Source organism: Lactuca serriola, chromosome 1, assembly GCF_051521515.1.
Source record: "Lactuca serriola cultivar US96UC23 chromosome 1, Lser_US96UC23_V15, whole genome shotgun sequence".
NCBI classification, from domain to species: domain Eukaryota; kingdom Viridiplantae; phylum Streptophyta; class Magnoliopsida; order Asterales; family Asteraceae; genus Lactuca; species Lactuca serriola.
Genome location: NC_136408.1, coordinates 86942535 through 86964204, shown reverse-complemented (window position 1 = coordinate 86964204; position 21670 = coordinate 86942535). Strand labels below are relative to the sequence as shown.

Here is a 21670-nt window from a genome sequence, read left to right as displayed (position 1 = left end):
AGGTTCTAGTCACTTTTAGGAGCTTAGGAAGGTGTTTAGGGCACTTAAACACCTTGGAAAGGTGTTTACGGTCTAAGAAGATGTTCTTGGGGAGTTTACTACCTTAAACACATGAGTTTACGGTATTAAACTCATTTTGTCCATGAATCCTATGTTTTGGTGTATCAAACGAAGGATTACAAGGCTCTAGGCACTCGTGGAAGCTTTTGGAGGTGTTTGAGGGGTAGTTTAACACCTTAAAAGGTGTTTATGGTCCATGCATATGGGTTTACGGTCTAAGGATGTTCTTAGACCGTAAACTCATGTTTACTCCCCAAAATGCAAGTTTTTGGTGTTCTAAGTCCTTTTGGGCAAGCCTCTAAGTCATTGCTAAGCATTAGAAGTGGTTTGGAAGGGTTTTTGAGCATTAAAACCCTCTTCAAAGTGTCTTACGGTTTTGGCAGGCTCCCAAGACCGTAAAATCATGTTCTTGGGGTTTTTGGATGATTAAGCCATGAATTTGCAAGCTAGATAAGATAAACAACGAGCTAGGAATGTTAACTTACCGATTTGAAGCTCGAAGGGGTGATTTTTGACCAAAACCCTTTTGTAGAGAGAGAAAGTAGATAGAGAGAGAGAGAGAGTCTAAGGTGGGAATGAAACCCAATCCACACTTATATAGGGTGGAGTTTATTGCCTAGCTGGGGTTCACCTGACACCAACCGCGAACGGGGGTTTTCACAACTATTATTAATCACGACAAATTTTAAAATTATACCGCCTTAATTTTGTTCGCTAGACGAATATTATTTAAAATATTCTAACGGGTTTAAATCCGGTCAAAAATATTTTTGGGATAAATTTGGAAAATTTTTGACGTAATTAATTTCGACGTTAAAACTAACGGAAATTTTTGGATTGTCACAATAGTAGCTATTAATGGATCATAAATGGATCAGAATTAACTTCTTCTTCAGTGTAAATTTCCATTACATGAGGTTCTAATTTTTGGTCTTGGTTTCGATGTGGTAATCTCTCATTAACAAGTGTTGTTAATTGCCCAAGTTAAGTCTTTATGTTCTTGATGGAAGCTTGATGATTCATCACATTGGCATTAGTATCATCATGCCTTTTTTTTTTCAGAGGCTTCCATAAACCTATGAAGTACCGACTCAAAATCCATCTTCTTCTTAGGTGGTGCTTGTTCTTTTTGGTAAAAACCTCGACCGATTTGTCTAAAATTTTCATGCTTTTGTTTCTTGTACTCTTCATATGGCAACCACTTCTCTTTGGGATTCCTCCAATCTTCATTAAATCGATCACCACTCTAGTAGCAAACTTTTGCTTTTCGGTTACCATTCTCATCTAGATCATAATTCTTAGTCAAATGTGGCACGCTACAATTATCACAGCCGACTCTTATTGCATTGATAAATTGATCCATCTTTGTCATCTTCCGATCCATATTCTCTAACTTTGCCAAAACCGTAGCCATGTTCTCGTTCCCTTCATTTCGTTTACCTCTAGTAGCATCCTATCGTGGGTTATGATACTCACGTGAATGCTTCGTGAACTCTTCAATCAACTCATTGATAATGATCGGTTCCTTCTTCGTCATTGTTCCTTGAGAGTCAAGAAGTTGCCTTGTTGTGATATGCACCCCATCATAGAAAATGGACACTTCTTGTTGGACATTGAGATCTTGTTGAGGACAACTCCTAAGCAAACCCTTGTATCTCTCCCACGCTTCATATAAGGACTCTCCAACCTCTTGTTGAAAATTAGCAATCTTTTTCTTGAGCTTTGAGATCTTCGAAGGTGGGCTAAATTGCTCAATGAAGGCGTAATGAAGATTTTCCCATGTAGTATTGGATCCGGGCATGAGTGATTTCAACCAAACCTTAGCTTCACTAGTAAATGTCACCAGAAGCTAACTAAGTAGCACTGACTCACGTGGCACGTCTAGAACATTGAAGTAGTTTGCAATGTCCTTTACTCTATCTATGTGCTTGAATGCGTCTTCGTACTCTTTCCTGGAAAAAGGTATGTCCTTGAGCATTGAGAGAATATTCCCATTGAGCTCAAAACTTCTTTCAGCTGGTATCTCGGGTGGTACAAGACCTGGTCCATTATCTTCCCGTATCCTCTTCCTGTAGTCTCCCATAGTCATTCTTTTGATATCTGCCATCTCTTCAACCTCACTTTCGATCTCTTTTTCGTCCGCATCACTTTCTGTTCCTGTTTCTGAACTAATGCCCTTATTATCAGGTGTCATCGCGAAACTTTGAAAACCTTTTTCCGAATGAAAACTACTAATTGACTCGTTGGCTTTCATGTTCTACTTTTTGTGAAAAGTTGATTCTAGATCTTGAAGTGGTGGAACTATTGGAGTTTTGGATCCTCGAGTCATAAACCAATAAAATAAAAACAAAACACAACAAAAACGCGTAAAAGGAATAAAAATTACTAAATTAAAATTTCATTGAGATGTAACTGCGACATAGTAAAGGTAACCATGACGTGGTTGTTGTTCAGAAAGAAAAGTAAATGTAGAAAAATAATTTTTTTGTGGTTTTTACCTTACAAAAAGGATCGATTAACTAAAAACAATTAAACTATAAATCAAATAATCCGTTCCCCGGAAACGGCGCCAAAAACATGTTGTGCAAAAATAGACCTATCAGTCTTGAATTTATAACCTAACAAACCTTTGATATCTATGCACTTATAGGCAGTGTACCTAGTCAGACTATAGAATAACTCAGGTAAGTCGGGTGTCAAACACAGGGAACAAAATTCAATTAAAAAAATAACTAGTTCTAATTAAACTAAGAAACAAACTATGATTGGGGTTTTTTTACTGATTTTGCAAGATCCGAAGAACTTACTATCAACTAAACAATTAATCAAGCAAAGAAAACAAATTAACTTCAAGAATTTAAAGAGTACTTCTGCTTAGATCCGATTTCGCCTATTCCTATGGTTGATTTCTAATGGATGGATTATCTAGATTACCAATTCATTAACTAGCTATTATGATCAAATATCTAGACTTAACAATTTATGAATTACCATGGAATGAACATGCAAAAGTTAAACACTAAATCAATAATAAGCACAAATTGGACTATGAATGAAAAAAGTTACTTTCCGATTATCAAGTTAAGCAACCAGACACAAATTAAGATTAATTTTAACACAGTTAAAGTTACTAGATTTAATTCCTTAATCTAAGATGTGATTAATCCTAGCTCTAATTGGTTAATGATCATAAACAATCAGGACACAGATTCATGCAATTAGAATGATCACCTATCACATAGAATCTGATTTATAAGCAATATAAACTAGAAATAAAACATGCTAGGGTTTGGATTATCAACCACAAGTAAAATCAATAATAAGCATCCAATAATCAGAACCAACACATATGGATTATGTTCATCTTCACCAAACAGAAGTAAAAGGTTTTTAGCCTCTCATTGTAGCAGAAAAACACACCAAATCCATATAGATTAAGCTAGACATAAGTAATGATTAGCAAACCGAATGGATCAATGTAAAAATCTTCTAGTTCTTCTTCAATTCTTGAGCTCCACTTGATTCTCGATCTTCTTCTGAGTTTCCAAAGGTTTTAATCGCAATTATCCTCAAAAAACCGGTTGGAAGCCTTTACATTCAACCTAATGTTCAGGTTTCATAATTTCCATATATCGGTTCACCACGTCGTTTGACATCCCCATTTTCACGGCCAGAAAAGACCGGGTTGGTTTACGCCTTATAAAAATCAGAGTACTTTTTTAATAAAAATGTTGCGGAATTTGTTCCCAGAAAAACATGATAAATACGTTATCAAAGCATTTTCGAAGAAATGTATTTTTATTCATTTAAAACATTTGGGATGTCATCGTCAATACAGAAACATAAGCATAAACAGAACTTACATTCATTTATACTAGTGATCTACATCTCTTTTAAATCTCTCAGTGCAAAGTAGCTTCGTATCGACACCTGTGATATAAATAAGTTGGAGTGGGTCAGGTTGGGAAACCTGGTGAGTAAATAGCGTTTTTAACCCACAATAATATAATTATTATATTTAAACATCAAACAATCAACCCGATTACACATCCCCGTTATCTTCTTTGATATTCCTTAAAGAATTATCTTAAGGGTCATCTCCTATATCATATTTACCACTCATCTTTTTACCTCACATTTCCTTATATGCTCTGTAACAACGTAAAAATTAAGACAATTTTTCGCTGTTTAAAACCATTTAAATTCATTCATAATCACTTTCAAGAAAACATTGTATCAACATTATCTCATTACAAATCCCAAGATCAAATCATAATAAACTCCGCGGGTGTGTGTACAGATCATGTCGGCGCCTTCCTGCGATCATCGTTGGTACCTGAGACACATAACACATAACACTGTAAGCATAAATGCTTAGTGAGTTCCCCAAAATACCACTCTAACACATATTAGCCACTCAAGGCTATAACTCTGCTGACCCTCTGGTCAGTGTGTCTCAGTGGGACCCTCCAGTCCCAACTCTTTGTGGGCCCTCTGGCCCTAACACTGTGGACCCAAAGGTCCTAACTCTATGGACCCACTGGTCCTAACTCTGAAAACTATGAATCATGCATATCACATATCACAATAAATCTCAACACATAAATAGCATACAAATACACTGGCACATAACTCTAAAATACAATGTCGCATTACTCTGTTACCACTCTAGGTAAAGTATAGTGAGAAGACTCACCTCAGATGTCTCAGTAAATCTCTGACTCGGTAGAAATATGGTCTAGCCTCCGCCTAATCACATAAAGTAAATACTCTCATAAATATAACTCTCGAGACTAGACTCAACCCTCTCTTGGCACCCTCGGAAGGGTAAAAGACCATTTTACCCCTCTCTGAACTCAAAGGCTCCATTGTTAACCAAACCCTAAAAGTCAACAAAAGTCAATGGTCAAACTTTGACTCGACTCGTCGAGTGCACTTGGGCAACTCGGCGAGTCTACATGTGTCCACCATCCCTCTAAGCCCGCATGACACGTCGAGTCTTTCTCCTGCTCGACGGGTCCCACCTGACACGAGTCACGGGGCCACCCCGACTCAACTCGCCGAGTCCCATTATGAACTCGGCGAGTTCCGCCTTGAACTCCAGTCCTCTAATTCCTTCTGACTCATTGAGTCATTCTCCCAACTCGGAAAGCACTCACTGAGTGAACTATAGGGAACCCCAACCCTACTCGTCGAGTCTGCTCTTGGTACTCGGCGAGTTCATGCCATGCTCGAGCTCAAATGAGCTCCTGAGGTCAGATCCGTTCCTCTAACTCATAGATATGGCCTCTTTAAGCAATATAAACACGTAAAGTTTGGATCTTGATGCTCATGCAACGACCCAATGGCTCTATTTGGAGAAATGGCCTCAATATGCCACCCTAAGCTCATAATTCTCCATGACAACCATAAAGATCAAGAAGTTAAGGTCTCTGGACCTCTTTGGATCCAGATTCGAAGCCTCAACACAAGAAGGGACCAATTTCTTCACAAATCTTACTCGAAAAGGGGCTAGAAACCCTAACTCTCAAAACTTACACCAAAATTGAAAGGGGATCGAATATATACCTCAAGATGAAGTCCCTAAGCTCTGAAATCCACAGATTAGCACCCTCTTCAGTTTCCTCTTGCTTTGGTCACCTTCTTCTTGCAAAATCACCCACACAAGGATCAAAAATGGCTTCCTTTCTCTCTCAAAACGCTCACACACTCTCGGGTCTCTCTCTCAATCAATTAGTAGCCGCAAATGAAGGCCATAAGGGCCTTTAAATAGGTCTTAAACCCCGGAAATTAGGGTTTCATTAAACAGCGTGGACTCCCGAGTCCACTAGTCGACTCGCCGAATCCACTAGTCGACTCGCCGAGTTCGGTCATTAACCGGATAAGAATTCGCGACCCTACTCGGCAAGTCTAAGCACCAACTCGTCGAGTCCCTCCACAAACTCCAAAATAAATGAATAAATAATATACCTGGGAATCCAGATGTTACATGCTCGTTCCTAAGGCATGAGTACGTAGTTACAACGTCGCCTGAACTTGTAATTCATAGTAAGAGTTAGAGTATCATCACATGAATATACAGTCACAACATCACCTGGACTCGTAATTCAACACCTACAGGTTATAAGTCTGCTGGTATTTCCACGGGTTGTCTAGAATAGTCCGTGGTCGCCTTCTATACTTTAGTAGATGACTACATCTCCAAATTGTCGGACAAGGTTATAGTATCTTTCATCCTACATCACCGATTCATCATCACCTATCCATCACCTAATTATCATCACCTATCTCTCATCATTTTATTTCATCACAGACCAACTATTTCATCTATCCATGTTTTATCCCAACATATTTGTAGATATAAAATAAATATATATATTTAAATCATTTAAAACATGTATAAAATCATTCATCCATCATAGACAACAAGTCTTCAGATAATATGCACACATATCACGTAATTTATATAAAATACTTCATATCTATGTGTAAGATGAAAATGACCATGCACTCACTTGAAAAGGTGGTGAATCCGAACTCAGATAGCGCTTTGCTTCTTAAAAATAATTTCCTTCGACGAAACCTAGTATTATTACCACTAGAGTTTAGTCTATTATTCGCTGAGACTAATTAATAGTATAACTATTATTACTATTATATAAGATTTAAACAATACTTATATAACCCATAATAATAGCCCAAGTACTTATTATAAGTTCCTAATAACGTTACTATAATTAAATAAACGATATATTAAAAATAGCGTAGGCGTAGCTCACTTACAGTGGGTTTTATAGAAAACCGGGCTTTGCTTGGAGCAGCGTTCCCGAGCCGAAAAGGTCTTCTTCTCGGAGTCGTCGAGCACTCCGGGGCTTCTGCCTCATGCTAGGGAGGTTCCCTAGGCTTTCCGGGGGGGGGGGGGGGTTGGGGCTATAGAGAGGTTCTAGAGAGAGAGTAAAGAGAAGAAAGAATGGGAAATGTGTGAAGAAAATGAGGGTGGGAGAGGTTCTATTTATAGGGTGAAAATGGCTGAACTTGGTGCCACATGTCACCATCTAGTGGAAAGACTTGGGGAGAAAGCAATGGCCAAGATTATGCCACATCACCCATTTTCGCACAACACACTTCCGACTTATAAAATCTGTAACTTTCACATACGATCTCTGTTTTTGATGTTATTTATATCCACGCATAGGTAAAATCAGATCTACAATTTTCATTTTGACTCCGTCAGCTAATTCTCGACCGATCTTAAATTTAACAGTACGAGAAAATTATACTGTTAAATGTCCACGTAAAATTCATAACTTCTACATACGGACTTTGTTTTCGTCTGTCTTTTTATCGTTGAGCTCCTATTAATGAGATATTCAATTCTCATTTAGGTCGCGTAGGCCAAAAACCGCTCGAACTAAAATTCGAATTTCGGGTCGTGCACTACTAAGCCAAATCTTAGAAAAATCATAACTTCCTTATACGACGTCAGATTTGGGTGTTCTTTTTTTTTTTTTGTATGTTCTCGGTTTAATGTATACTGCAACTTTTATTTAGATCACTAAGGTTAAAAAGTCCTTTATCAAAAATTTACTATTTACGTCTCCCGGTGTCGTGCCGTAAAACTTCGACGGACCATAACTTCTTCGTTATAACTAAGATTTCGGCATTCTTTATATGTATGGAACCCTTGAGACATATTCTACAACTTGGTTAAGATTATTTATTAAATAATCTTTTGTATTATCTCTAAATTGACTAGCCCAGATCTACGGGCGTTACACGTCGTGGTCATCGTGTATATCCCATATTCTCCAAGTCAGCTGATTGGTGGAGAATCTTCCGTTCACCACGTCGTGTTGGAGGATCACCACAACGTGGTCTTCAGTCTTCAAGTCTTCTTTTTCCGTTTTCCTGTTTCCAGCTTTTCATTTGCTTCCTTTTATTTCGAGCATGTATTTGCTGCTACAAAACATATTTCAAACATAATAAGTACCTTTTATTCCAGAATAATCATAAATGTAGCTAAATGTATTTGAAATATGCACATATCAGTGAGCCTCAAAGATGGTCACACAATTCAGTCGATTATCACGATGTGAGGCATCCCCCTCACATCGTGACCCTCTTTAACTTGGGTTTTTCTCATTCTTATTTACATCCAAACATAGAAAAACGAGTACCTGCATTGGATGTTACACTTCACATGATCGAATTACAGTCCACAATATCGAAATAAGAAACTCCCCAAAACAGGATGTTACAAATTAATTATTAATTAAATAAACTAATTGTTATTCTATGTTATCTTTTCTGCGTCGTGTCGTGTTAGTCATTTTTAATTGGTTCATTTTCGTGTTAATAAAAAAACATGACATCGTGTCGTATTAGTGTTACATAAAACATTGTCATGTTGTGTTGTGTCAGACAAAAACATGACACGATTGTCACCCCTAAATTGTTATATATGATTTATACCTAGGTTTTCATGTAATGGGTTATCTTAGCAAAATAAAAAAGGATAATGACTTAAAATGGTAATATATATATTTTTTATTTGTACACATTTGGTAACTGAGTTTTCTTTCGTCCACAATTACCCATTCAACTAGTGAAACTATACACATTCAGTTTTTATGACCGACTACAACTACTCCAGGTTAGCCAATAAAAATGACTTAATACAGTAATATATTTTTCACTTTGTGTGTGTGTGTGTATATATATATATATATATATATATATATATATATATATATATATGAGGTAGGTTCAAATGTTTTTCACATCTATTGTGTACTAGAATGCACCAATAGAAATTTAGTATTAATTATATGTATATTAAATGCTATCCATACTTATAACTCATTTTTATGGAAATTAATTAAATTCATCATTAATGTCAACAATAATATTCTTTCAGAATAAATTCATACCTAGAAGAATGAGAGTGCCTTCCAGCAGAATGAGAGTGTATTCTAGTATAATGCACTCTCGTTCTTCGTATTCCATGCAACTTTATTGTATTTTAAATAAGTGAGTCCTGAAACAAAATACGAACTCATATATAAAAACCTAGATGCGAATTCATTCTGAAAAAATGTTATTGCTGATATTAATGATAGATTTAATTAGTTTCCATAAAAAGAGAATTATAATTATGGATGCCATTTAACATACATATAATTATGGAAATCATTTAATATCTATATTTATTTAATTAAATAAATATTTAATTTACTAAATTATTATTGATGCATTTTAGCACACAATAAATATAAGAAACAAAATAACCTAGCCCATATATATATATATATATATATATATATATATATATATATATATATATATATATATATATATATATATATATATATATATCGGGTACCCATCGGGGTGTGTTTCGGGTACGGATATAGGTACCCGACAGGTAGTACCATCCCCATCACAATCCCTGCTTTTTGCATTTGAGTAATACTCATCCCTGTCCCTATACCCGGTCAAGTCAATGATTTACCCGATCAACTTGTGTTAGGGTTTCGGATACCCATCAAATATGGGTTTTTTTGCCATCTCTACAACCATTGAACCCTCACGCTCGTATCATCACCATGACTCGAAGAACCTTCGACGTCCTTTTGTTTTCTGTTGGATTGATCTTTTTCCATAAACCATATCGGTCTTGTAACTTCATAAGTTTCATCTTCAACTTGAGGTCTAACTCAAAATAGTAAAATGCCAAGATGCTCTTTCTTTCTCCATCTTTCTCTCCCGAAGTGAAATGTCCTACATCATCTCACTCCTTAGCACCCCACCAATAATAGTGGCATTCTTCGCAGAGTTTCCAACAATGGTGCTGAGCCAGCCAATCCCAATGTCTAAAGCTATTTCATTTTTCATAACGTTTTTAATCACTATATTAGCCTTAACTTTGCATTTACCAAATTAAAAATACAATCTATTAGCCTTAACATTGCACTAAATAGGAAAATGTTCTTATATGTTTGTCAAAATTCAACATTTCAACCTAACGACAGGTGTGTGCCACCGACATCTCACCTGAAGAAAGCACCAACATTCGGGCAACGGGCAGCCATGATCCTCTCTCTCCGCTGCCCGTCGAAAACACATTTCTCTATAAATCCTACACTTCGTAAAACTCTTCTTGCCCATCGTCTGTCACCCCACGGAAGGAATTGCAGTGATTATTCAGATCCATCACGCATGGAGTCAATGCAGATGATGAGGCTTTTCTCGGTGACAATTATCATGATGATGGCCGTTTCAGCCGTCTCCGCCGCAGATCCTCCTACTCCGGCTCCTATGTCAGCCGCAACCACCATCTACATCCCTACCGCCGTCGCATCTCTATCAGCACTCTTTTTCGCCTTTCTCTTTTAGTTTTCGCTCATCGTGAGTTCCTGGTGTTGCTAATGAATTATATATGATACTCTTATGTACAGAGTGAGGTAGAATTTTGATTTGCTCTTTTCGAGTTTTTTTGTTCAGTTACATCGAGTTTGTGATTTTGATTTGGCAATTGGCATCATCTTGTGTGAATACTTTTTCTGTATCTATGATTGATTGATTTCTCTCTGTTCTTCATCTGTAGTGAGTTTTTTTTGCTTGATTATCATGATGATGAATAAAAATTCTTTTTACATACATATGTACTTTTAATTTGAAATCTTGAGCTTCAATTATCCTATTGCATCACATCTTGACGAACTGATTGTCTTAATGTTGATTAAATCATCCATTCATTTCCATATAAAGCTTACAACAAGAACTTGCGCAAATACCAAATTCCGCTAAGTTAGCCATTGTAGGGAGTGAGTTTACTATTAAGATATTAAGCTTAATGGGTGCAAGTTTTTTTTGTATATTTGTAGTCACATTATAAATTTGTATTGTTAATTGTTCCGAGATATGAGTTACTGTAATCTTGAGATATATTAATATCACCCATAAAAATTATTTTATGTTTGTGGCTCATGAAATAACACTATTACTTTTTATTGTTTATATATTTTTATACGAATTTACACTTGTTGCATGCTTTAATATATTTATACATATAAGTATAAATAAAAACATGTTTTTAATAAGTTTGTATGTATTTTTATGTATTTCTATGCATTTTTCACATTTTTTACATTTTTTTTACATATTTATACATATAAATACATTGTATAAATACATATATGTATAAGAATTCATTAATAAAAATCATCCTCGATTGACTACTTTTTTAACAACAAATTCACGAAACTATTAATCACACTCTTAGATCCACATTTTATCCTATCACAAAAGTTGAATCTTCGACTGATTTGTTGATGATAAATTTGTTGAGATTAACTTTGAGACCCGATGCTAGGTAGAAACATTTTAGAACCCAAATAAGATTTTGATCAGCATTCTCTTTAGACCACTCCAACATGAATATAGAATCATTGGCATACTTAAGAAAAGGGTGGGGTCGTTTTTATGTAAGTTGATTCCTTTGAAGACACCTTTTTCAACTACTTCATCCATGACTAATTTAAGCCCTTCTGTGACAATGATAAAAAGAAAAGAAGATAGATGAACCCCTTGATGAACATCTTTCTCAACAGTGAATTGTTTTGTGGAATTACCATTAACAAGCACATCTATGTTGCTCGATTTGATGGTAGCCACCGTCCAATTGATCCACTTATCACGGAACCCCATTAAAGACATCATGTTCTCCAAAAAGTTCCAACTAAAACTATCAAAAGCCTTATCGAAATCAACCTTAAAGATAAACATTCTCGTTTTTCGTTCTTTAGCCCAAGTAATGGTCTTGTTAATGATCATAGGTCCATCTAAAATGTTTCTTCCGCTCACATAAGCATATTGCTCCTTGCTGATGATGGACCCCACCACTTTCTTACGTCTTTCCGCAAGAGTTTTGGAGATGATTTTAGTGATGCACCCAATGAGGTTGATTGGACGGTAGTCAGAAAGATTAAGCAGGCCATTCACTTTTGGCACCAAAGTGATAAAAGACACGTTGTTGCTTGTGTTTATAATAACATGTTCTTCAAAGTGTTTGACAACACCAAAAACGTCTGTCCCTATAATAGCCCAGGACATTTTTATAAACGCAAAGGTAAGGTAATGTCATCGGGGCCTGGTGCATTGTCATTCCTGCACCCCCATACAACATATTTAACTTCTTCCATGGAGAAAGGAATATTTAGAATCGACTTTTGTTAATCTGAAACTTTTTTCACTTTGTTGTTGTGGAATCTAGGTCGTGAATGAATAGTTTCTTTAAATTTGTTCTTGAAAAAATTTTACACTTTATTTTTGATAGTGGTTGGATAGGAGACCCATGATCCATTGACATTTAACCCATGAATATGAGATATCTTCATTCTAACATTTAGTAGGCCATGAAAGAAGGTAGTGTTCTTGTCCCCCTCTAAATCCCATCTACACCCGGATTTTTGTCTGATATCCAAGATGTAGTTTGACTAAAAATTTTGAATTCTCATTATGCACTCAGCTTTATCCCTCAAAGTATCATGATCTATAAGGGTTGTTTCGGCGATTATGTCGATAGCCACAACCTTTTTCTTTAGCTTTTCGATCTCTTTCCCCTTTTCTTCATTGACTGTAATACACCAATTTCGGGGAGCATCTTTTAATGATCTAAGTTTTCTAGACATCCTTTCAATTTTTGAGAAAACGTGAAAGCCACGATGATCATTGTCCCATGTCTTTTTAACAATATTGAGTAGAGTGTTTTCTTGTAACCAGGAGTTGAAAAATCTGAAAGGGCTCACACTGTAGTCTGGACTATTGGTGTCTAGTAGTAGTGGATAATGGTCCCAATGGATTTTGGGAAGAGCAATGACGTTTGAGTTGGGCCAAATCTGTACAAATATATTTGAAATTAGAAAACAATCAATCTTACTGAGTTTGGCACTATCATGACTCATCCAGGTGTATTTGCGCCCGACAATGCTTAGGTCCAGAAGTCCAAGAGAATCAACAAACTGATTAAAATGGAGTGCACCCGTAGCCAAAAAGGAAGAACCTTTTCTTTCATGTTTGTTTCTAACTTCTTTAAATTCCCCGCAGATAAGCCATGCCTTGTTCATATTATTGCTGATAACATTTATAATAGAATTCCATAGTTCCAGTTTTGAGTGGTGTTCCTATGGAGCATAGACATTGAAAAATCCACAAGGAGTATTACTTCCTATCCAAACACCAATAACCGCTACAAAGTTTTTATGTCTGATAACATTGTCTACATCTGGTAAGTTAGGATCCAAAATCGAAACAACACTGTAACATCCATAACAATCATGCTAAATTTAAACTTTTTAAAACATTTTCAAAATCAATGATTATTACAAAACATGTTTCCAAAATAGTGTAATGTCAGAGTATCCCAGAATCAATCATAAAAATCATGGAATATGAGGAGCTGTATGATCACACCTTCTTCTTTCCGCGATCATTAGAGGTACTTGAAACAATAATCATTAAATGTAAACTCGAAGGCTTAGTGAGTTACCCATAAAATACCAACGCCATAAAACATATCAATAACATATAAGCAAACAACATGCATAATGAGCCTTCAGCCTGACTGGACCGCCTTGAAGCCTATCTAGACCGCTCTTAGAACCTTCGGCACGTCTGGACCGCCTCGTAGGGCCTACAGCCTATCAGGACCGCTCGCCGGGCCTTCGGCCTGACTGAATCCCTTTGCAGGGCCTTCAGTTTATCCGGACCGTCCTGGGTATGTTGGCCTTCAGCACAAAGCAAGACCACCTCAACCCAACCCCTAATCAAACAAACATGTGCACATAAATATCATACGCTAGCATATATAACAGTAAGCCGATCTAACAGATTAATAACCATAACAACATCTTATAACCAAGATACAAACCTAACCGGTCACTAACATATCATCATCCTATATACAAGGATACCGACCTAACCAGGTCATTAGCATATCACCATCCTAACTACCATGATGTAAATCAATAAGCATATCATGCAATAACCCGGATACAAATCCGTAAAGGGTCGGCATTGGTGCCTTAGACCCTACTGATATAGTGAGGAGAACTCACCTCTTAAGTAGCTCGGAATGATAATATCAACCTCCTCCAAATACAGCTCCAACACCAACACCTACACCCATAATGATCCAATTCCATAAATTCCCAAATTACCAAAATAACCCCAGAAGTCAAACTGGTCAACCCTTGGTCAAAGGCAAAGTAAATAGTCAAGGTGAACAATCCATGTTGACCTAACTCGTCGAGTCCTTCCAGAACTCGAGGAATTGTGAAGATCCTAGTTGACTCGCCGAGTTCATAGGCAACTCGTTGAGTTCATGTGTGTCCAATTGTTCGGAAAACCCTAACTGACTTGTTGAGTCGTCTCGCTGACTCGTCGAGTTCATACATAAATCTTCAAGGCTAATCTTGATCGAACTTGCCAAGTTGGCCATGCAACTGGCCGAGTCCCTTTAGTCATTTCTCCATTTAGATGTTTATAAGCCACCCCAAAGCTCCATATTGCATATCTGAGTTCCTAGGGCATACTTCCTCCGTAAAGTTGCAAACTTTATGTACATGCAAGGTGCTAAGGGAAAAAATCAAGCTAAAGAAGAGGTCCTAAGTGAGGAAAAAGGCATTATCTTGCTAAAGGCTAAAGCTTTATGACTATAAGAACCAAGATGAGCCTAGATCTGAAGTTGCAATTTCAGATCATGCCCAATACCCGAATTGAATCACCAACATGCTAAAATGGTCCTAATCTAGAGCTTGGAGAGATTTAGCTAGAAGGAAGTCAAGGTAACGACATGTTACCTTCAAGTGATGCTAAAATGGAGTAGAATTCAATTCCACAACTTTTCCTTGCTCCAAGCTCCTTGGTCTTCAATCTCTTCTCACCAAGATCCACCTTCCAAGCTTAATAACACACAAATATGGAGAGTAACTACGATTTAGGGTTTCTAAGCTCAATGGGGGCTGTAAGGAAGGCTAAGGGAGGCTAATGACCCTTTAAATAAGGTGAAAAACCCCAGAATTTTAGGTTTCACCCTCCAGCTCCAACTCGTCGAGTTGGTCACTTAAGACATGCAGCCAAATTCGTTCCTACTCGACGAGTCAAGGCATCCAACTCATCGAGTAGACCTTTCAAAATGAATATAAGACTATAAATTTTATACCTGAGAGTCGGGGTGTTACAAACACCACCTGAACTCCCAATAACATCTATATTAGTATAGTTACATCACTTATTGCCCCAACAAGAGCAAATGAATCCCTCTTTAAGCCCTCCTAATTTGGTTTCTTGGATACATAGATAAGTGACTATATTTTTTAGAACCATCTCCTTTATCTAATCTCTCTTGAAATCTTTCCTAAGCCCATTTATATTGATGGGGAGACATTTTTACATTGAGTCTTTGAGTCACCGTTCACATCTATAACGTTCCTTATCATTTCCTCCATTCCATTAAATTCAAACTAAATTAGCTTACCTATAAGAGTCGTGCTTTGTATTTCTTTTGAAATTAACGAGCTTTCATCAGAGTATTTGTTGTCTTCCTTTTCCAAGTTTTTGATTTGGGTTAGAATTCTATTATTGGACTGTATGATGTTGGATTCCGAATCAAACCTCTAATTGCCATTTCTAGGTATTACAAACGCTCTTTCATTTACACTTCTAGTAAAAAGATCACGTTTGCAAGATCTTCTTCATTTTTCTTTCTTTTGGGGCAATCATAAGGGCTTGCCAGATTTTTCATCTTGATTTGTCTTCTTGTCTTTTCTTTTGGGTTCTTTTTTCTGATTCTGGTCGTATTCATCTTATATATTGAGTTGTTCATCTAAATCGTCGTCGATGGATATGTTGTCCTCCAGGTTGAGATATTCTTTGTTATCTTCCAGTCGCTTCTTATTAATATTGATCTGGTGAGAGTGTATGTTTGAGTTAGGGATATTTAATCCTATTATCGGTTAGCAGTGTTCCAAGCTCTTCATAATTGGGTTGTTACTATCATTAGAAATGGGCTTAAAATTGGTGGTATTTGTTTGTATATCCTCGTCTATGGAAATTGGGTTGTACTGCTTGCTAACAAAATGAGTATTTTGGTCCACACCTTTACTAGGGTGGCAATCAGGCTCAAAATTCATCCAACTATGAATCCCTATGATCGTCTCATCTTTTCCCGTGTCAGGTTCTTAGAGAACAACGTCGGAAGATCTCCTGTCACACGTATAAGATTATCACCAGTTCCCAAGACAAGTTTGATGTCTCCATGCGCTACCAATGAACCCTTCACCGGAGCATTTTTTGGTGAGAGAGCTGATCCACTGCAATTTTTGTGGTTCGATCCATCAGGGTGACATTTGATGGGTTTTATGCATAAGAACAATCCTATGTGCTCATACAAACCCTAATGCTTGGATCTAGGTTTCTCTATTGTACATGCAATGAATCCGAGACTTATAAACCCTAATCTAGCATACATAATTCGAAAATTAACTTAATACATCAGATCTAGATGTTTACCTCTTCAAATAGTGGCTTAGATCTTCTTCTCTTGAGCTTAACGTCACAATTGTAACTCCTCTAATGGACCACAAACACCACAAGCAAGAAGACAAATTTACGAGAGGAAGGAGGATGCTAATTTTTGGCCCTAGGGTTTCTCTTGGAAGCAAGTGGTCGAAAATTGGAGCCTTGGGGTCATATTTATAGTGCTAGCTGCTAGGGTTTCAGTCTAACCCTAATGGATAACTTAGCCAGCAAGCATCCCAAGGAACCTTCTGGAATAAGGCCCTTGGACGAAAACATGATGATCCTTCATCATAATTTCGTTCCCCTTTAGTCCATTGGGTTCCCTTAGCCCAAAACTCAACTATCATACATTTGACAGTTTATGCCCCTTTATTTAATTAATCTCTTTTAGTCATCAAATTAATTCCTAATTAATTTATGACCAATACTAATTAAATAAAAATGATTTCTCCTTTAATATATTATTCTTATAATATATTAATAAACCATAATATCCTCTCTCTTACCTCAAATTACCTTGTCTAGTTGCTTTGGTGAAGGTAACCTAAAAGGACCATGCACAACCGGGTCAAGTACATACCAAATATAGTTACGGACTTAGACACTAATCCAACAGTCTCCCACTTGGATAAGTCTAGTAACTATATCTTATATATGACTTCAGGATCTGATTAGTAATCGTAGCTCTTATACGCTTCTGCCAACTATGATACAAAATAGTCCTTTAGATAAGGGATCGTACAATCCTCTATTCTAGATATCATGTTGTCAATACTTGTTGTCCAACATTCGTTTCTCGATCTTGGATTCGTTCAACATAGAATTTATTTGAACATATCAACCTCATTCTGACCGAGCCCGGAACATAAGTCAAACCAAATCATCGAGTGGCCAAATATCGCTCTTATCCTCTTAGGATAAAAGGAACAGAAAAACTTCGACTTATATGCTTTTATCATTCACTGGCTAAGTCACACACAATAATGTGTTTTATAACATCAAGTTACTGATGCGTTTTCACATTATCAATGTATGATCAACTAGCAAACAATAACCATATCTCTAGGTTCAAAGATCCTATGATATTATCATCTTGCGATCACTCATTACAAAAAATAGTGATACTAGCAAGAGCGGGTATATACCAATGCTCAAATCATATTCATAAGCACTCATGAACTTTGTAGCAACTTTTTCTATGCCCACAACCTTTTAGACAATCTAAAAACAATTCATCACAGTCTTCATTCACATCTACTTCCAAAATATGAACGATTGTGGACTGTTCGAATAATCGTATTACTTACGAAGTCAAAACATGCAAAAATCGAAATAATATATAAATAACCAACACAAGATAGTAACTTTACTCATAAATAACACAACTTTATTTATTCATCAAATGTCAAGTACAAATTATCTATTACACGTTTCTAATTTATCTAATCTAAACTCATATCATCCTTCAGCCCAATGCTCCTAGCGTGCTACAAATGCTTGACCCTACTCAGTCCCTTCGTAAGGGGATCTGCTAGGTTTTCTTCTGACGATACTCTCTTTACAACGAGGAGTCCCTCTACTACTCGATGTCTGATAAAGTGGTATTTTCTGTCGATATGTCGATGTAACGCCCGTAGATCCGGGCTAGTCAATTTAGAGACGATAGACGTCAAAAATGAATTTTTGATGAAAAATTATTTAGAATGAATAATCTTAACTAAGTTATAGTATATGTTACAAGGTTTCTGTGCGTATAAAGAACACCGAAATCCAAGTTATAACGAAGAAGTTATGACCTGTCGAAGTTTCGCGACAGAACCGACACGACATAGGGCGACGTAAATAGTAAATTTACGTTAGAGCAATATTTAGCCTTAGCGATATAAACGAAAGTCATAGAGTTCGTTAAACCATGAGCGTGCATAAAAAATGTCCAAATCTGACTTCGTATGAGGAAGTTATGATTTTTCTAAATTTCAGCTTAGCGGTATGCAGCCCGAATACTCGATTTGAGACCGAGCGGTTTTTAGCCGAAACAATATAAACGAGAATCGAAGATCTCATTAATTGTAGTAAAACGATAAAATACAGGCGAAAACGGACGTCGGATGAAGAAGTTATGAATTTATAACGGAGTTTTCTTGTCCCGGCCTACTAAAAATAAATAATAAAAAAATAAATTCAAAATTAGCCGATGGAGTCTAAACGAAAGTTGTAGAGCGTAGTCTCACCTACGCGGAGATATAAAGAATGTCGAAAACGGAGTTTGTATGAGGAAGATATGAAATTTTGAAGTTTATTAAATAATTAAACTATTTAATTTAATTATAAAATCCGATATTATCCAGGGGGGAGTCACCGGCCTAATCCACATTACGCCCAATGTAACATAGAATTACGCCCAGCGTAATTCGTTGTTTCAGCCCCCTATAAAAGGAAGTCGAGTGCAGCCGAGTTCTTTGCTCATTTCTTCCCTTTCTCTCGCGTTTTTGCATCGTTTTTCGTGCAAGAAATATCCCGAAGCCCCGGTATCATTCCCGAGACCCGAAGCAAGTCCCGAAGCCCCGAAGATCCCGAGAAGTGAGATTCTCGAGCCGAAGCTCTACCCGCGAGGAGCCTGGTTTTTGTGAAGATCTTCCAGATCTACCGAAGAATACTACTTCTACAAGTCGTAGTGTTGTCCGATCATCTTCTAATCAACTGAGTGTGTGGTCACTTTCTTCTAACACATAAATATTAAGTATTTGCTATGAAATACGTGCTATGTGTATAATATTTTGTTGTTTATTTGAGATGATTGTGGAATGGATGAATTATATAAGTTTAATGAGTTAAACTATATACGTATTTTGTATCTAAATATATGTTGGGTAGAACATGAGTAGATGAGGTTGTTGGTAGGTGATAAAAGGTGGGTTGGACCAGGAGATAAAAGGATAAGTAGATAAACTTGTTTTAGATCTGCATGTATGGATCAGGTCAGGAGGTTAGTTTTAGATCCGAGAGTATGAATCCAAATCAAGATGTTAGTTTTAGATCCGGGAATATGGATTAGGTAAGGAGGTTTAGATCCGGGAGTACGGATTATGTATTTTTGAATTATGTGTTCCTACGCTAAGATATCATGCGTATAGTCCCTTTTAGGAACGTGATTTTTATACGTGTATTGATTAAAGTATGAAATATACATATGCATGTAAAGTATTTGTTATTGTCCGAAATACAGGTTAGATATATTTGATGATATACAAAGTGCGAATCAGTTATGGTTCAATATGTGTTAAGACGTGAATATATGATATTATTATCTAAAACTTTGTGTTAAGTATACACTAGTTAGCATTGCCTAAATGGAGTTAGTATCGAAAATTGATTATAAGCATTGTAGGCTTGCCTAGTGATGGGTTAAGGCTTAAATAGGGATGTTTAGTTCAATTAAGTTTGGACATTGGGTAGCCTCTTATTAAGAGTACGTGTGTTGTGAGATTGATGATCGATGCAGTACGTCCTACGTACAAAAGTACATTTTATGTACGAAGTCTTTTTCAAAGCTCTGTGTCTTGGGTGCTGCTTGTGCCAGGGTACTATTATGTTCTCGGGTACGATTCTTTCGCATACCAGAGTACTATAATGTGCCAGAAGTACTATCATGTATAAAGTCTTTTTGACAATTTTGTGTGTCGGTTACAGGAGCGTACGGGAATACTCTATTAGTATTTCCGCATACTTTTATTTTGAGAGAGCTTTCGAGTCAGCGTTTCTTTTATGAAGTGATCGACCGAGCTTCATATGTCAGCGTTTTCTTTCACGAAGTAATTAAGGGAACTTCGTAGACTGCCTAATAAAGTGTGTCGGTAATAGACCACTGATAGGTATGTCTGGTGTTATATTACTGGATAGGGTGCGTCTGGGGGTGAAATACCTCATGTATTCAGGCCACTGCTAGGCAAAGTTTGATGCTGGGATAGGTAGAGTCTGGGGGTATAATACCTCATGATAGTCGGACCACACCTAGGCATTTTTATCTAGATAACTACCCCTGACTTAACTGTCTCGTGGTCTTTCTTTTACGAACTAAGGTTCGTGGTGAAACTTATTCCATTCCCCTCATTTGATGTCTTTATTGATCCTCGTTTGTTGCCAGGCAATTTCCGAAGCATCTTCGTCAGTTTGTGGTTCATATCGATTTCTTAGGCTAGATCTCGTAAGATCATTGTATAGGGTCAGTATGTGGGGATTGACGGGATGGGATATATTGTTTTAGAAATATAATTTATATGTGTTTATAATATTATTGGTTTTGCAGGATCGAGATATAATTTATTATCACGTTGTTAGAACTAAGAGCTTTCATTCTCTGTGTTCCTTAGGTGATTGGGTTCACCAGGGATATTCGAACTAAGTGTTCATTAGATATTTGAACTTAGTGTTCACCAGGGATATTCGAACTAAGTGTTCATTAGATATTTGAACTTAGTGTTCATCAGGGATAATTGAACTAAGTGTTCATTAGGTGTTCTTGAACTAGGTGTTTATTAATTATTGTGGATTGTGTGTTCACCAGAGGTAATCTAAGAACCTTGGCAGCACTAGACATTGTGCCAGTTCCTTAGGGCAATCCTTAGGAATGAATGGGAGAAGGGTAATTGGTTCTTAGGATAAATCTTTAAGAAATAAATAGAGATAATGGGGGTGGGTAATTGAATTGATTGTTTGATAATTAAATATAATAATTATATTATTGTGGGTTGAAAACCCTATATGCTCACCAGGCTCCCAAGCCTGACCCACTCAGTTTTCTTTGCATTACAGGTAATGGCACAAGAGTATAAGTTGGTGGACTTGACGAGAGATTTTGGATTATAGGCCAGTAGTTATAAATAACTGTTGTAAGGTCTATTTTGTTCTGTTTATGCTTTTGGTCTGTATTGAACATGACATCCCGAGATTTTGTTATATAATGAAAATACATTTCTTTAAGGAAGTGATTTGATAATTTTTTATCATATTTTGTTTTAGGAACAAATTC

At 36.7% G+C, this 21670-nt stretch overlaps 1 protein-coding gene and 1 non-coding gene across 2 annotated transcripts; one reads left to right on the top strand and one right to left on the bottom strand.

Moving 5' to 3' along the window:
• The first annotated feature begins 1676 nt into the window (after window positions 1–1676).
• Window positions 1677–1783, top strand: LOC145080630 (small nucleolar RNA R71). The gene has a single exon (XR_013695225.1). It is a non-coding gene; the product is annotated as a small nucleolar RNA R71 (small nucleolar RNA).
• Window positions 1784–12557: 10774 nt separating this feature from the next.
• On the bottom strand, window positions 12558–13187 carry LOC145058345 (uncharacterized). The gene has a single exon (XM_079006269.1). The coding sequence runs from the start codon at window positions 13185–13187 to the stop codon at window positions 12558–12560; it is 630 nt and encodes a 209-aa protein (XP_078862395.1).
• Between the last annotated feature and the right edge of the window lie 8483 nt (window positions 13188–21670).

Excerpts from the sequence above, each read along its gene's own strand:
- LOC145058345 (XM_079006269.1), bottom strand. The coding sequence starts at position 13,187 with ATGAACAAGGCATGGCTTATCTGCGGGGAATTTAAAGAAGTTAGAAAC.